Below are 17125 nucleotides of genomic sequence, written 5' to 3'. Positions count from 1 at the left end.
TGGCAAGTTTATATGAGGTTGCACGGCAGAGCCTGAGACCAGAGACAGACCCGGGGAGGGTGTGTTTAGTGTTTCCTAAGGGTCAGGGGCCCCAGGGAAAGAGGACCAGGCCCAAAGCAAACGCTAGCTCTGACTGGCACAGTGCCCTCTCTGCCCAGCCTGGCTCACACCTCCTCCCTTGGCCACACCCAGCACTCAGACGGCCTCAGTCAGGAGGGCCAGGGCCCCTGTAGGCTTGGACTAGACAGACTCTGAGTGCCAGAGCTCAGCACCCACACGGCGCTTCTCTGACAAGGGTCTCAGCCTTCCTGATGGTCTCCACAGGGACCCTGAAGGTAGACACCTGCATGGCTCATCCGTGGCCAGCCCAGGCCTGGCTGCCTCAACCCACCCTGTCCCAGGTCTCCACTGAGGGTTCGAGATCTGTGCACCTCCAGTCACAAGCGACAAATGAGAAAGGCTCTGGGCTCTGGGCCCTAGTGCCCAGGCCCAGTGTGGTCACTGGTGAGCCTCTCATGAGGTGTCTACACTTAACTACAAGATGTCATCAGCTCTCTCACCAGGAGTCGGCAACTGTATCACCCCCCCACCCGACCACCATAGGCCTCTCTCTGGTAATGGGTTCCCCATAACCTGCTACCCTTCATGTACCCAAGGATAGTGAACAATTAGTGGCAAGTCTCCCCCAAGGCCCCCACCACTGCTGTCACTCTCTTCAGTGTCACACTGCTCTTGTTGCCAGGCAGTTCTTCCTGGCATCTAGCCCCCATCCCTCCTGCTGCAGAAGAGGCTAGCTGGCTGCTCTGGGTGCAGAGCACTCTCTCACTCTCTGCCTCTCAGAGCTTGCAGAGTGGCCTTGGGTGAGGTGGGGACTGCACAGGTCTTTGGGCAGGGCTGACGGGGTGGAAGCCACCAGGGCTGAGAGAATAGAGGCCAGAGGGGTCACAGCCAGGAGGAAAGATTCCCTAGCCTGGGGTTCACAAGCACTGACTGTAGTCCAAGGCAGGCCTGGCATTGCAGGGGACCCCTTGGTCAACCTCGCATCCTCTCAGGGAGGCAGGAGAGTGTAACCCCAGCATAGTACACCTCTGTGAGGGCACCACACCCATCTCCCACCACCTCTCAGGCACATGTCCATGCAAACCGCACACCCCAATCCCAGATCCAGCCCTGGGTTCTGTTCACCCTATACCTCAGTTCCCACCATTCAACTGGGAGCTGCTATCAGTGTCCCTGCCCACCAGGCCACTGTGCACCTGCCCAAAGCTCAGCACTGACCCCTGCCACCCCAGACCCAGTCCATACCCATAGACACGACCCCAGGCCCAGGCCTCCTGCGTCCCTGGCCCGCCCCCCCTAGGCCACCAATGGCATCCCCAGACACCAGCCACAAAAGGCACTCTGTTGTCCTGCCGGCCTTCTGAACAGTGCCTGCCTGTGTGTCCTGAGAAAAGGCTGCACTGGGGGAGAGGAGGGGCACCCTCGGCACTGACTGCCCAGGGCGCAGGGAGGCCGGTGGCCAGCCCTCCTGGCTCAGCATGCCCCCACATCCCCCCGGGGGGCTCCCAGACTGAAGCCATTCCAGCAGCCTGGTCACCGGAAGCAGAGGCAGCACCACCACACACCTGTGGGGCCCTGGCAGGGCATCTGATAGGGAACATAGGCCCAGGACAGCCTGTGTGCACATCTCAGGGGCTCTAAGCCATGATGAGGCGGCCAGGGAGCCAGGGACAGGCCAAGCTGAGAAAGGGGTTCCAGGAAAGCCTGCCTGCCCAACCTGTGGCCACCGTCTGCCCACATAGCCTGTGCCCAGGCCCCATGGGCAGACCTGCAGGGTAGCTGGCTGCCCTCAAGGAGCCCAGATTACTTTGCATCCACAAGCAGAAGCAGACTTGGGAGTGAGCGCATGGCGGGTGGCCTCTGGGGATGGGCCCCTGTGGGCGTGAGAGCCCACCCTACCTAGCAGCTCTGCCCGGTCCAGCCCCTCAGGAGCCATCCAGGGGATCTGGCCAGCACCAGGGAGAGAGCAAGCACCCCTGGAGGGCCCACTGCAGGGTCAGGGTGGAAGGGGCTTTGTGTGGTGCTAGGTTCTGCCCCAGACAGACTCTCCTCCAGTCACTCCCACCCAGAGGGCAAGGTGGCCCTCACCCACACTCCCAAACGTGGAGACTGAGGCCCAGAGTCTGAGCAATGGTCTCAGGTAGCACCCCCATCCCACCCCTACTGCACAGACCACCTTGGCCTAGGTCAGAGACCAGCTCTCCAATGGGACTTAGGCCCCTGGGTCACTGCACCAGGTCTAGCCTAAGGCCTATCACCCCAAACCGCCTGCACCCCCTACAGACACTCCTTATGCCAAAGTCCCCTGCCTACCCACGCCCTCCCCCTCTGCTGTGCTGAGATCCAAGGGACATCTCAGGGCAGGTCTGAGGCCAGAAGGAGGATGGCTCCATCATAATAGGAACTGTCCCCAAGGGCAGGGCTGCCTGGTTAGCCTAGGGGTGGCAGCAGTGGATGGGATCACAGTGGGAGACTCACTCTTAGCCTGGACGCCCACTGGGGCAGGTCTCCTGGCTTCCCCCAGCACCTACCCTGATCTTGCCAGACACTGCAGCAAGACTGTCACCCCACAGAGGCAGGGCAGGCATTCCAAACCCATGCTGAGATGTGACACTGAGCTCCCCGATGGGAGGCTACACCCCAGGAACAAGTCCCATCCTGGGCCTCTATATGCCCTGGTGGGCAGGTGGGTGTGTGGACATGGGGGGACAGTCCCAAGACTAGACCTGCCTGAGCTTCCAGGAGGAGCAGAGGGTATGTGTCCTGTGGGTGGGGCAGGCTGGGCACTGAGGACTCCAACATGTGTGTACAGTTGTGTGTGGATGCCACATGTTTATGCGTAAATGTGCATGCTGGGAATGAGCAGGCATGTGATTACACAGGGGGTGAGCGTGCAAGTGGTGACATGCAGTGTCTGCGTTACAAGCACGGTTGTGCACACACTATGTGCTAATGTGGCATGAGTGTGCATGTTCACAGGGGTGTGCATGTTTCTTCAGTGAGTTACAAGTGAGTGTGCATGCACGGGAGGATTGTGTGTATGACATGCGTGCAGGCATGTGCAGAGTGTGTAGTGCAGTACACCAGCTGTAAGTGCATGTACACATCTGTGTGCTCGAGGGGTGAGGACAGGGCTGTGTGTGACCTGGGCACCATTGCAGAGGAAGGTCTGGACCAGCATAGGAACAGGCTCTATGAAGTTGGGGCCTGGGGGAGCACAGCACAGTGAGGACAAGGAGTTGGGGTTGAGGCTTTGTGGGACTCCCTCTGCACCTATCCAGGTTTGCCAGAATAGGTGACACAGGCCCAGGACGCACCCTGCTACAACCCAAGGCACCTCACATATACCTGTCTTCTACTTCAAGGACCCCTCAACCCCATGTTTCAACCACGAGTCAGCACTCTCAAAACTGACCCCCCATTAAGTGTAAGGGGAGACAGCCTGGGGAACAGGGAGTTGCACGCCTTCCTGCCATCAGCCTGGGTCTCATCTCTCTGTCCACCCTAGCCTCGGAGCTTCCAGTAAGCTGCCCCTGCACGAAGCCCTGATCTCTGGCCACTCTGGGCCAGATGACACAATCACTCCATGGGCCACTGCCTGCTTTGCACTGGCATTACAGGGAAGCTACAGAGAAGCCAGTATACACTTCTGACCAAGCCCTGGAGTGGGGTGCCCAGGACAGATGCCAACAGCTGCAGGACCACAGCAGGAGCCTGAGCAGGAGATAGGAGCCAGAGGTGAGGGTCAGGTGGCAGACCCGACAGAGGGAGATGGCTGGTGCTGGTGTTGCTGATGGGGGTGGGGAATGGTGGGAGTGATAGGGGTGGGGTGACGGCAGGTGCTGACAGATGAGAATGCTGTGGCCAATGGTGATGACTGGCAGGAGGAAGGTGTGGGAGGGTGCAGGTTTGTTTGTGAAAATGGCCGTGCACAGGAGGCAGCTTGCCCTGTGCTTGCACTGGCTTCTGTCCCCACGAGCCCACAACTGGGCAAAGACACCAGGGCAGTGGCATACCAGCATTCTGAGTGTTACTTTTCTTTGTGAGGACACTTGTGCTTGCACTGTGCACCTGTTTATGCTGTGTTTGTACATGTGTGTGCAGGGCTGGCTGCAGCCTGCTGTGAAGAATTGGGTGTGTCTTGTGCAATGTAGCTATGGGCATGGGCAGCCCCAGACAACAGGGAATGCATTCTGTCCCGTGACCCAGCTGCTCAAAGGTGCACCTATCATCCCTTTGGCATGCTCATCAGCAAAGTCATCAACATTGTTTAAGACCCTCCTATGGTTCCTCATGTACCCAGGACACAGGCCGAGGCCTCCAGGGCTCTGAGGTGTGGGCTCTGCTCCCTCTGAAGCCCCAGTCCTGCCATGGACCCTCCTTCCAACTCCTGTCTATCCCTCATACCTGGACTGCACCCAGGGCCTTTGCCTGGCTGTTCCCTCTGTCCAGACCTTCTGTTCCCTTCACTGCCTGCCTACCTACCCCTTCCATGAGCCGGCTGGTGGCTTCAGCCTTTGGAAGCCTCCTGGGGGAGACCCCTATGCATCTCTTCCTCCCACACCCCCCCACTGGCCTTGTCATTTGGGAGAGGGTCAGACAGGAACCAGGCCCTCCTCCTTGCCCACTGCTGTCTCCCAGTGTGAGTATGTGCACGTTGGCACCAGAACATTCACTTCATCTGTGTGCAGGGGATCCCCGGCCCTGTGTGTTTATTTAGAAACCGGAGCTCTGCCCAGTGGCCCAGCTGCAGTCAGGGAGGCCGGAGAATTCCAGAGGACAGTGGGAGAGCAGAGCAGGGAGTGCAGGCACTGGGGGATTGACCCACCCTCCAGGGTCAGGGGCTGGGTGGTGTCAGGGTCTCCTCCAGGGTGCACAGCAGGCAGACACAGTGTGGTTTGGCCAAATCTTGCACCCACAGCAACTCACACGAGTCTTCCGCTGAGCCACGCTCACACATGTGGAAGTCTGCATGCCTGCACACACGTGCCCGCAGCCTGCCGGACACACACGTGCACGCGTGGCACACATGTACACATGCACACAAACACGCTTGCTCACGCCTGTGCACGGCGTATGGGGCACGGGGACCAGTAGAGATGGGGACTCAGGATGACACGCGAGGCGCGTCACCGGCTCCAGCGGCTGGAGCGGACCGGCGGGTGAGAAGCGGCAGTCGCGGCTGGGTCTGCCCAAGATGGGGCCTGAGCCGCCGGCCGGCCGCGGAGGAGACGGAAGGGGAGGGCGGGGCGGCGCGGGAGCAGCGCGGGCGCCCTCTCTCGGCCGTCCGGGGAGGCGCGCCCAGTTCTCCGCCCTCCGCTACTGCAGCCCCGCGCCAGCCGCCTGGGCCTGGAGCCCCCCGTGGTCCCCAGGAGACCAGTTCCGAGGCCTGGAGGCCCGCTCCAGGAGGTGGGACCGGGCCAGGCCGGCAGGCCAGGGGGAGAGGGTGCCGCAGGAGGCTGCCTGGGCCTGGAGCGCTCGGCCGGCCTTGCCAGGAACCAGCTCCTGCCCGGCCCCGCGGCTGTGTGACCGCAGGCCCGAGCTCCCTGCGACCCAGCCCGCCCGGACGCCGCAGACTCAGCACGCTGCGGACCCAGCACATTAGATCTCGGGTCGGGGCTGGGAGGGCTCCGAGAGCAGAGCCTGCGCCCCATTTCACAGACGCGGATACCGAGGCCAAGCGGGCCCGGAGCCTGGAGCACGGGAAGGGACCAGGGGGGCTCCACAGCTCGACTGGTCCCCTCCCTGGCCCGGGATCCGGAGGAGTGCGGCGTGATGCCGAGGGCCACGAGTCGCCCTCTCTCCGCCCCCGCGAGGGACCGCGGCGGCAACAGGCGCCCTTCCCAGGTATCGGAGGCGGCAAAGTGCCCGCTCTCGCCCCCGGCGCAGCGCCCGCCCGCGGAGCCGCATGCTGCTCCGGCAGCACCCCCGGCCTCCAGGCTCTGAGCTCCTGCGCCAGCCTCCCGCCCCCCAGATCCAGGCGCAACAAGTCTGAAAACAGCTACGAGGACCAGCGAGCGAGCCAAGAGGGAGAGCGCTGGGCGCTCCGGGATCCCGGACGCGCGCCACATCCGCCTCCAGGGACCGGGCGCGGGCGCCGGGCGCCGGGGACTGACTCTGCGGGCTGCCCACACCCGCTTCCAGGGTCCCAACTCCTCCTGGGCGGGGGCGCTCCCCGGAACCCCTCCGCTACCCCCTTCCCCTGCTTGACCTTGCTGGGGTTCTCAAAGCCGGACCTGGCGGCACCCCGGCGAGCAGGGCGTAGAGTTTTGCTGCCGCTGCGGGTCCGGAAAGCAAAGGCTTCCCTCTCGACCTCCTTTTCTGCCTCCTCAGCTGCGTGGGTCGCCGAACAATGGAACGCTTGAGGGTTCTGGGGGACGTTATAGTAGCTCCCCCAGACCCCAAACACGGTATGCGACCTCCCAGATACGAAAAGGGTCCCCGGCTTCCGTTACCCCCACGCTTCCGCCCGCGCCACCGCTGCTTCTCCCCCGCGGCGGCTCTTTTTTGGAGGGGGCGTGTGTCTGTATCTGACCAGTGGGCCACGGAGGGTCTACTTGGCTCCCCAGGGAGGGGCTGGCGTGCGGACCTCCCAGCCCCATCCCTAGCGCACACGCCAAGCGCTTTCTTTGGAGCGGGGGTGCGCCCCTTGCCCACCCACACTCCTTCCTGCCTTTCAATTATCCGGGAGCTGTCGCTGAGGAATCTGCGCCCCAGCCGCGGGGGAATGACAGGGAGCTCTCCAAGGGAAGGGTGCTGAGGGAAGGGGGTTAGGGCTCTTCAGGTCCCAGCCCAGGTCCTCACACTCCGAGAAACTTGGAAGCCCAAAATAAGAGTGTAAGGATTCTGCTGCCCAGCGGGCCTGGGTCCCGGTGCCAGGCCGGGCGCTAGCTGGGGCTGCCGGGGAGTGACCAAGCAGGAGCCACCGCTGCCGGGCGGAGGGACCGGGGCTCCGAGCCGCAGCCTCCAACAAGCCCTCTCCGCCACCTCTCTCGGCGGAGGTTCTCAGCTCCGCCGCCCCCTCCCAAAGCCAGAGGCGCGCTCTGCTCTGCCCGGGGGGCTGCGGAACCAGCGGAGAGGGTTCCTGGCCGGGGCCAAAGCTCGCGTATTCCCCGGGAGGGGGCGGGGGCCATGCTCCTTCCTCCAGGCGTCTCCGCGCGGCTCTTACGAACGCGGCGGTACTGGAGGGCCAGCGGCCTCAGCTCGCTGGGGACGCGGACCCGGGAGTGCTCGGCGCCCGGCCCCGCAGCTTTGCGAGGAGAGGGTACGGTGCCGACCCAAAGTTCAGAGCGGCTGATTCGCGCGGCCTGTCCGACCGAGTGGAAAGGTAGACGCGGCGGGAACGAGCGAGGGCGTTCGAGTGTGTGCTGGGGGGGGGGGGGCGCCAAAATAGCCCTCCAGCAGAATTGAGAGTGGGGGTGAAGAACCTCTCAGAGCAGGCTCTATTGCCAATGGCAGTTCTATGGGTAACGGCTTCAAGGAGTCTGGGTGCTTCTCAAGCCTGCCCCAGGCTCTGTGCGTGGAGGGAGGACGTCTCGGGCCCCTATACACCTATACAGTGTCTGTAGGGGGCTCTAGATGTGATTAGAAGAGGTACACACGGGAGGTATCTCTCCTGAGCCTGTCCGGGTCTATGTGCGGCTGAGGGGGGCCGTCGAGGGGTTCCCTTAGACCCCTGCCCGCGTCGATATGTGTTGGGGGTGCAAGGGGAACGCCCTCCCCAGCCTGCTCTGGGTCTGTGCATGTGATGGGGAGGGTGCCAGCCTGCCAGGCTGAGTGTATGGATTGGGGGGGAGGTGAACAACGCAGAGCAGCCTCTGCTACGTCCAGGTCGCCCCCTCCTCAGCCTGCCCAATGCGAGCTCCCAAGGACCTGCCACATTCCTTGCCCCCGCTGCAGTAGGCAGGGGGCTGGCGGGGGTTGGGGGGTCCAAACTCCCGAGCTCCCAGCACAAACCTCGGAGCTGTGAAGAAGCCCCAAACGGCGAAGTTAGGAAGTCCGGGCGCCCGCCCCTCCCCCGCCTCCTCCCTCCCTCGCGAGCCCCCTCCCGCCGCGACCCCAAACCCCCGCCGAAGCCTTCCTTACCTTCCCCAGTAGCGGCGGCCCCGCCGGCGAGGACTTGATCCGGCGAGTTGTAAATCCCCGGGAGCGCCCCGCGTCGCCAGCGGCCGAGTCCGGCACCGGACCGGAGAGGGGGCTCTTCCTGCCGCCGCCGCCCCCAGCCGTCTCCGGGCCTAGCCGGGACGCCCCTTGGAGCGCACCCGCCGGCGCGCGCAGGCCCCCTCCCTTCCCCCAGCCTGCAGGAGCCCCTGGGCGTCCAGAGGGTCCCGATGCCCGCGCTGCGGGCTGTGCGGGGCGCGCGGGCCCAGGCCCGGCCAGGACGCGGCGCGACCGCCTGTGCTCCGGGCTCGCCGGCTCCGCGCTCTCTCCGCCGGGGCCGCCGCCAACGCCGCGCCCGCCGCCGCCGCCTGCGCCCGCCGCTCCCTCTCCGGCCGCCGCCGCTCCGCTCCTCTCGCCTGCCCCGCTCTTCTCGCCTTTTTTCCCCTTCCTGAGGGGGGGGCCAGCCGAGCCGAGCCGGGGGCGGGGCGGCGCGGGGAGGAGGAGGAGGAGGCCGAGGACGTTGAGGAGGAGGAGGAGAGAGGCGAGAGCAGCTTCCCCCCACCCGGCTGCCGGCGCTCCCCAATCTCTCTCTCTGAAACTGGATCCCGAATCGGGAGCCAGAGACTGCATTACGGATTACATCAGGCTTTATAGAGCTTCCAGATCACACATTAGAGGGGGAGCGCGAGCGGGGGGCGGGGTGGGGGAGGGGAGCGCAATAAGGGTGGGGGGCGGATAAACCGCGCACACCTGGGGAAGCCCAGCTCCTGCCTGGTGCATCAAGAAAGCCGGGAGTTGGGTCTCTGCTCTCTGCCTCCCCAGGAGCAGGGGAGTGGCCGCCTGCATGGATGGATGGTGGATGATGGAGGGTCCGACGAATGAATGGAGGGGCGGAAGTTGGGGGTGTGAATAGACAATACAGGTGCGTGGGTGGACGGGCTAATGGAAGGATGGACACGGCAGGTGGATGTAGAGGGAAGTGATGGGAAGGGATGGTTAGAAGGACAGATGACTGGAAGGACCTATGTTAGAATGGATGGAAGGAGGGAAGGAGAGGCTGGTAGGGTTGGGTGGGTGAGTGATGGACAGCCTCCGTGCAGGGTTGAGTGGATGGGGGTGCCCAGATGGAAGGATGGTGTGTGGAGAGGAGTGTGAGAGTGGGCTGGTGGGCAGGAGAGGCAGTCAGAGGCACACGCCCCAGACCCCATCCAAGAGGATCAGATGTTGGAGCTCAGAGGGCAGCTGTGAACCGCTCAAGCTGGGTTTGCCCAGGCCTTCCTCAAGGCCACTCCCGCCCGATGCTGAGGGGAGGAGTTTGGGGAGGGAACCAAAAGGAGATGGGCTTGAAAGGGAGGTCTAGCCTGCCACTGACCCTGTGAGGCTGTCCCCAGGCCCGTCTTCCCATCGTCCATTCTCCTTTGACTTGGTGACTTTAGAGACATCCCAGTCCTGCATCTGGACTTTGTTCTCCATCAGCTGATGGAGACAGGCCCCTTTGGCTGCCTCATCTCCCAGGGTAAAGCATCTGAGTCCCTCTTCTGCTTGGAGCTCTGGCCAGGTGCCCAAAGGGGGCTCTTTAGCATGAGAACCAGAGTCCCAGAGGAATGACCTCAGGAGAGTGACCTCAGGTCCTTCTCCAGCAGGGAGGTTCTGTCTCAAGCCCCTTGCTCTGTTTTACATTGTGGTTCACTCTGATGTGAAACCTCTGAGTGGATGTCCAATGCTTTGCTCACTTACCATCTTAGCAGGCCATTGGCACCATTGCTGCTCAAGCCCAACATCTGGTCCACCTGTCTGCTTCTCTCAGCAGATCCAGCTGGGGTCTCTGTTAGGGAGCCACCTCTGTCACCAGCACCATTAATTCACAGGCACTGTCACGCTCTCAGCCTGAAAGCCAGCACCCATCCCCACATTGTCCTGCCCTGGCGCCCAATCAATGCCATCTCACTCTGACCACCATGTCAAGCACTGAGGTGGGGGCTCAAGGCAACCAGGCACTGTGCTCAGCTCACCAGAAAGAACTGTGTCCAAAGCAGTCCTTGTGAAAGGCCAACCAGGAGTATCCTGAGGGACTGGTCAGAAGGGCCATAGAGGCCCAGACCTGGAGGCAGTTAAGGGAAGGTCAGGAGAGGTCCCCCATCCCCTCTAGCCTCATGGGCAGCACCATACCTTCTTCCTGGGAATAAGCCTTCTTCCCCAAGTCTTTGGGAATATTATAAACAAAGAGGGGTGACCAGGTCTGCCTTTGAGGATTCCCTGCCTCCCCTGCCCACCCTCAACCGGATGCCTGGCTCTGGTCGACCTTGCTCTAGTCTCCTGGCTGCACAGGCATCCATGGCCACCAGGGGGCCCCTGACGTTAGTCCTGGAGGCTGCAGTGAGGCGGCAGCATCTTGGAGTGGGATTTCAGCCCTTGGTTCTGTCACCAGCCCCTTCTTCCCTGATTTGGGGTCCCACCTTGGGGACTCAGGACAAGGCAGAGGCCCCACCAACTGGGTCATCCAGGGCAAAGAGGTCTTCCCTCTCAGAACAGGGCTTCTAGGCAGGTCTGTGCCTTTCCCTGCCTGCTTGGGGCTCCTGCTTCCCTCCCTAGCCTGCCCTTTTAGAAAATCACTCCCCACCCTCCCCCATCCAGGACTAGATAGCCCCACCTTCCAATGCACAGGAGAAGAGGTCACTGGCCCCTGGTGATCAGGTGCAGGGAGTTCTGTGCTCTGCCCGCGGGACTCAACTCCCAGCTGCCTGCCCTCAAATAGAGTCACATTCACCCTCCTGCAGCCTCAGTTTCCCTGTTGGTACATGCATACCTCGGCTTAATGATTTTGAAGGCTTCTAACGGCACAGACACTCCAGGATTCTAAAATGTTAAACCAGTGGCTGGTTTTCCAGAGATTTGCCTCAACTGACATCCCACACTCTCCTTGCCACCGCACACCTCACACCCAAATTCGTCTCTTTCTGGAGGCCTGGCCATAGCCCCAAGAAAGCCAGGTTTGGCTCAGCACCTGGAGGGTGGAATTGGTGGCCCCAGCTTTGTTTCCTGCAGTACCTCTTCATGCCCTGACCAGTCCCTGACCATAGCCTTAGACCCAGCTGTGACCTTCTTTCTGAAATCAAACTCACTGTACTTGAGTCCTGACCTGTGGCAGTTTATAACCTGACCTTTGTCCCAAGGCTCCTTGTAGACTCTAAGGCATCCCTGAGGGATGAAAAATAGAGGTGGGGCAGGGCCAGGGTGCCCCCAGAGGGGGAGTGGGAAGAGCGCCTCGAAGACCTATCTCAGTGGTTCTCAACCCTCCCAATGCCACAACCCTTCAATACAGTTCCTGTGGATCGTGACCCACAAGTTGAGAACTGCTGACCTATATTTCCAGCTATTATACATGGGACCATCTCATCCTCAGGGAGATCACAGGCAGCAGCAGGGCAGACTAGATCCAAGCTCCCTGAGTCTTGTCTGAGCTCCCACCCTGACTTCAGGGACTTCCTCCACCCTCACCACCCCCACCCTGAGCTGAAGTGCCACGAGAGTAAGCAGGAGGAAGGCGGGATTTCCAGCTGCTCATGAGCTCTGCAGGCCAGAGGCTGAAGGCCCTGTGTGCCGTGCGGGCTGCACACAGTGAGTAGTTGGCAATGCGCATGCATGGTAGTTAATTGTGGGAGCAACATGCTGCAGTTGGCCTCCCGGTCAGGACATTCAGAGTTCCTGCCATGCCGCCACCGAGGCCCTGCCCTCTGCCAGCTTTATCATGGTGCACCCCTAAGCCCCTCACACCCCCAGCTCAGCCCAAAGGCCCCCCTGTGTTGTGAAGATGTTAGAAAAGTCAGGAAAAAGGGGTTACTCTGAGAAAGTGATGGCAAGGGCAGAGGCTCCCATTAACAAGGTTCTAAAGGGAGACTCTGCTAGCTTCTCCTCCAAGAAGCCTGCCTTGGTCTTCTCGTAATCAGGCATGGCTCATTTCTGTGTCCCAGGCACGTTGCAGTCACCCCTGTCTAAGCACACCCCTCAGCAAGGTCAAACATTCTGGGACCCTCCCTGGCTCCTCTGTGCAGAGCCCCCTGCTCCTACCTGCGCCCAGTGAAGGGCAGCAGAGTAGTCGGCCCCTCCACAAGGATGCTGCACCCCAAGGCCTGCCCAGGGTTAAGGGTGACAAAGACAAGCACGAGAGAAGGTCTGGGGAGATGCAGTCAGTCTCAGTTCTCTGAAATTCCACTGGCTCAGCCCCAGTCTGCACATGTGGAGGGGACTCAGGCCTGGATGCTCTCCAGCCACTCCAATGCAGGGCCAGAGGCGAGGGAGAAGGGTTACAAGGAGGTAGGCCCAGGCACCCCAGCCCAGGCCCCCAGGAGGCTGAGAGGACCCAGAGGCTGGTGATCCCCCCACAAGCCCCTGCCCCCTTTCTCTCTTCCCTCTCGGTCTCTTCTCACCTCCTTCCTGGGCTGCCACCCTGGACTGGGGTGGCAAAGGACAAAGAAGGTCTGACCTTGAGGCCTAGGCACCTGAGCCTGGGAACAGTCTCTCGAGGCCTCTGTCCAGGGAACCTCCTGCAACAGTAGCAATGTTCCATGTCTGCGCCTTGCTGCAAAGCCGCACTGGCCACAGTGGCTGCTGAGTGCTTGAAATGTTGCCTATGGACAGGGAAACTGAATTTTTAATTTTACTGACTTTAAATTCATGTAAACTTAAATAGGCACATGTGGTTGGTGGCTACTGTATTGGAAAGCATCTCTCTGGATGGTCATCCCAGCCAGTATCTGGCCTCCACCCAAGTCCTAAGGTTCCCTCCATGGCGGGGCTCGCAGGCAGAGGGAGCAAGTGCTGTGGCTATAGGCCTAGCTGGTGACCAGGTGAGCCCAGACCCTCCTGTCCCCACATAGGAGACAGGAGAGAGTGGGGGTACCTTCGGATGGGTCACTGTAGTCACCACAGCTCAATGGGCTGGGTTATGTTCTGGCGCCTCCAGTTTTTAACTACATGTCCTCAGGAAACGCACTTATCCCCTCTGTGCTGTACCTGCTTTATCTGTAAAACGGAGAAAGTAACAACATCTACCTCTGTGGCCTTGGTTGGGGTTACAGAGCAATGAGGGGGGGCCCAGTCTGGACTGAGAGCATCAGTGTACTGCAGGGGCTCCTGCTCTCTTCTGCCAGCTTCTCAGCCCCACTGCTGCCTCTTCTGTCCACACAACTCAGCCTAGCATAGGAGGCAGGATGGCCTTTTCCAGCCACTTTGGCTCAGCAGGGTGCTGTAGGTGGGAGCTTGTCTCCCATCCCCTGCAGCTCCTGCCCCCACTCTCTGCAGTGCCCTGGAGTGCAGTTTCCCTAAGGCCCAGGGACAAGCCACATGTACCCCCTCTCCAGCCCACTGTGTCTACCCACCAGTACCCACACACTGCAGGAAGGCCTGAGCTAGCGGTGTTCCCCGGGCAGGGCAGAGATACAGGGAAGGACCTAGACCATGGGCTGTTCCATTCCCACAGGTGACTCCCCACACCTGCCTCAAGTCTGCTGCAGCCTCATACCCTGGCTCTCCCCTCGTTCCCACCGCCTCTGAGTGAGGCTTGGAGAAGCCAGCCTGCCCTCCCCAATCCTGGGTAAGCACCTCCCCTCACAGACTGAGGGTCACTTGGAGGATGCCAGGCCCAGAAAGGCTAAGGGCTCTGCAGCCCAGGCAGGGCACATGCTTCTCTTGGGAGCACCTGAGGATCAGGCACCTGGGAGCCAGGCTTGCCCCCAGCGTGGGTCCCCACAGGCTGGGAGTGGGCAGAGGGCAGGGGCAAGCAGGCAGGAAAAGGGCTAGGGTCAGGGGAGTGTCCCATCCCACTTTGAACTCTGCCAAGACCCTTCTGTGGCTGCAGCTGCCATCTCCCTGCACTCTCCGGGGATGGCTCACAGAGGGGCAGGAGCTGGCCTACGACACTCAGCAGGTCCCTGGAGCCCAGGCCCAGGGCAGGCTGCCAGAGAGGAAAAGGAGGGAAGGAGCATTTCCTCAGCACTTGTTTGGGGGACTCGAGACTCAGTGCTTTGAAGCATTTCTCCCACCCAATCCTCATGGCCACGGGCAATGTCTGCCTGAGAGGCACAGGTCTCCCAGACTCCCACACTGAGGCCACCACCGGACAAGGACCCAGCCATGAGGCTGAGGGTGCCAGGTTTTCTCCCAGCCTTTGTGCTGATGCCAAGTCCTCGACCTTCTCCCGAGGATGAGCTTATGTAACTTGAGGGGCCCTCACTCCTTGGGCACCCTCTTTGGCTGCTCTGGTCTCCCTGGGGGAGGCGGCAGCAGGAAGGCGGTGGTTTGGGGATATTTCAACCGCTTATTCTTACAACTCTCTATGTGAGAACCAGGTGCCATCTCGGGTTTTCCTGACACTGCCTGGGGGGGCTGGGTGGAGGAGAAGCAGGTTAAGGACCTTGTGAGGTGGCAGCAGGCAGTCAGCACTGTGATTGTGGGGCTCCTGGGTGGGGGGTTGGGGGGGAGTCCTCAGGGCCTGCAAATGGTCCTGATGCATGTTCTCTTGACATGGTCTCCGCAGTTGGCAGAGGGGGCAGGGATGGTCCCGTTGCAGAGTTGGAAGAACTGCACCTCTGAGAGGGGCTGGGACCTCCCCAAAGTCACACAACCGGGGGCCAGGACCAACACGAGCATTTGCGGTCTGACCAGAGTAGGGCCCAGAGTCATGAGCTTATTCTTTGCTGGGAACTTTTAGGATTGATAGAGCAGAAAGAAAGGGTGAGGAGACAGTCACCTCACAACAGAGAACTGCTCCCAGTCCTCACAACACCCTGACTCAGCACTGACCCTGTTTCTAGAGTTCTGACCCCTCATCCCCATCTGAGCACTGGTCACATACTGATCCTGATTCCTCATCACACACCAAGCTCTCTGATTCTTGAACCTTTAGCCCAACTCTGGGCACATGATTTCTGATCTATAATCATAGACTAAGCCCTGACCCCCACCACATCTTGGTCACACCCTGAGGATGGGCATCAACCAGTATTCATCAAGCCCTTCTTCTGGAACTAGCATCCTGCCCACACCAGCCAGTCCTCTACCCCACCCCCAGCACACTTGTTCCCAAGGCGGAGCCTATGTGCCCTTCAGGGCCTGGGCACAAAGAGGCTCTTCGGGTCCCCCAGGTCAGGCCCCTAGAAGGTTCTCTAATCTATAACTCTTAGGATGAGCCTTGTTTGCATTCCAGTCAAAGGTGGAATCAATCTTCCAGCTCCTGGGGTTGGTTCCTAGAACTGCAGCCTTCCCTAAACCTGGCAAATGTGTGGTTGCTGGGACGGGGGCCGAGGAGGGTGCACTATGGGGAATGGACTTCACATGGTGATGACAATGCATAGCATTTGTTCAGTACATTCAAATTTACACAACACTTTCAAATATTTCAACTTATTTCACACTCAAAAACATTGAAAAGTAGAGATATTAGGGAACAAAATTCCCCTCTGAAAGGTAGGGAAACTGAGGCTCAGACATAGCAATCAATGTACAAGATCACAAAGAAAGCAAGTAACCTGGCAAATCCTCTCCTGTTTTCCAGACCAATCTGCCCAGTGGCCGCCTGCCCTTAACAGTCCTCTGCCTGCAATCTTCTGATGTGGAAGATAGATGATGGAGGTGATGGTGATGATATTAACAGTGTTGGGCGGCGCCTGTGGCTCAGAGGGGAAGGGCACAGGTCCCATATGCTGGAGGTGGCGGGTTCAAACCCAGCCCCGGCCAAAAACCACACATACACACACACACAAAAATTAAAAAAAAAAAAGATATTAACAGTGTTTATGCCAGTTGTGAGGGTGGTAGTGGTGGTGCTTTGGGGAATAGTAATGACAACATTCATTTTGAAGATATTGACGAGAACGGACCTGCCTGGTTTGGGTAACTCAGGGTGCTGAGAACTGAGTTGTGTGGCTCTTTCCTGCGTGTCTCCTGAGCCAGCTAGTGGCTCATTTAATGTCCATCTCCTTCTGGAGTCTGGGGGTGGGGAGGATCCTGCCCCATCAAGCTCTTCCCATATCTTATTCACCGACTCTCTCAGGCAGCCCCCTGTGGCTGTGTCATCTGTCTCTCAGCAGAAGGGGTGGCAGGGCCTGGAGCATCCGTTTCTGCCCCGTCCCAGACCCCAGCTCAGGCCTCGGCCGAGGGAGGCTTGACTAGGCCACTGTCTGATGAGTGGAGATGTGAGGAGTTCAGATATGGGGGTGATGTGCAGACAAGGGGGAGCAGCTCCTGACATCTCCAAGGACCCACATCACTCTGCAGTGGTCCCCTCCCCTCTGCAGCACATGGCCCTAGGTCAGCTCACTAATCTTGGATATTAAATCACCTCCTCTCTGTCCTCCACTGGAGCTGGGCCCTCAAGGCCTCCATCTCCCACAGGTCTCGGCCTAGGCACGCACAGCTGCACATGTGCATGTGTATGCACACACAAGCATAAAAACGCACACATCAAGTTTACACATCCTCGCATGTGCACACAACTGGCACATAGGACCTGGGGTGGCCCTCGATCACACAGCCAGGGGGGTGACACCATCCTTGGGTTTTTTCCTAATCCTGGGACCCTGCCCACTGCACTGTATCCCACATGGCCTCAAATGACACCCAAGCCTCTGCAGGGACCCCTGATGGATGCAACCCAGACATAGCTCATGGACTTCTAGGAAGGGAGCTGCCACCGCAAGAGGGCCCCTCTTGTGTCTTCCAGGGAGCTGGTGGAGAGTCAGTGCCACCTGGAGGGGAGGTGGGGCCCACCCTCACTTATGAGGGTCTTTGATGTAGTGATGCCAGAGCCTTGAGAGCCTCGTGAGCAGAGTGAAGAGTGGACTCTTTCCTGGTACTCTTCCTCGCTGTCCTGTGTAGAGTGCAGAGTCTGTACTCTAGTCTGCAGAGGGGCTGCAGACCCTGAGAGTGTGAGCCTCAGAGCACTGGCCATGGCCAGAGAGAGATCACT

At 60.3% G+C, this 17125-nt stretch overlaps 2 protein-coding genes across 11 annotated transcripts in view; one reads left to right on the top strand and one right to left on the bottom strand.

Annotated features, from left to right (window-relative positions):
* ADGRB1 (adhesion G protein-coupled receptor B1) overlaps window positions 1-8712 on the bottom strand; it is an 80908-nt gene extending 72196 nt beyond the window's left edge. For all 8 annotated transcript variants that reach the window (XM_053558509.1, XM_053558515.1, XM_053558507.1 and 5 more), the window contains exon 1: window positions 8146-8712. The gene's annotated coding sequence lies outside the window, so the exon portion shown is untranslated. The remainder of the gene's footprint in view (window positions 1-8145) is intronic.
* Window positions 3577-15888, top strand: LOC128563243 (mucin-1-like). Of its 3 annotated transcripts, XR_008373767.1 has the most exons (3): window positions 3577-6470; window positions 13640-13753; window positions 15713-15888. XR_008373767.1 is itself a non-coding variant. In XM_053558527.1 (2 exons), exon 1 carries the CDS (start codon window positions 5019-5021, stop codon window positions 6423-6425), a length of 1407 nt encoding a protein of 468 aa, XP_053414502.1. In that variant the 5' UTR covers window positions 3577-5018; the 3' UTR covers window positions 6426-6470; window positions 15713-15888. The 3 variants fall into 3 exon arrangements, 2 of the variants coding, with proteins under 2 accessions (XP_053414502.1, XP_053414503.1); XM_053558527.1 differs by lacking the exon at window positions 13640-13753; XM_053558528.1 differs by lacking the exon at window positions 15713-15888 and having other exon boundaries at window positions 13640-13861.
* Window positions 15889-17125: the final 1237 nt, after the last annotated feature.

The sequence above is a fragment of the Nycticebus coucang genome, chromosome 13, assembly GCF_027406575.1.
Source record: "Nycticebus coucang isolate mNycCou1 chromosome 13, mNycCou1.pri, whole genome shotgun sequence".
NCBI lineage: Eukaryota > Metazoa > Chordata > Mammalia > Primates > Lorisidae > Nycticebus > Nycticebus coucang.
The sequence above is the reverse complement of the archived record's forward strand: the minus strand, read 5'-3'. Positions and strand labels throughout refer to the sequence as shown.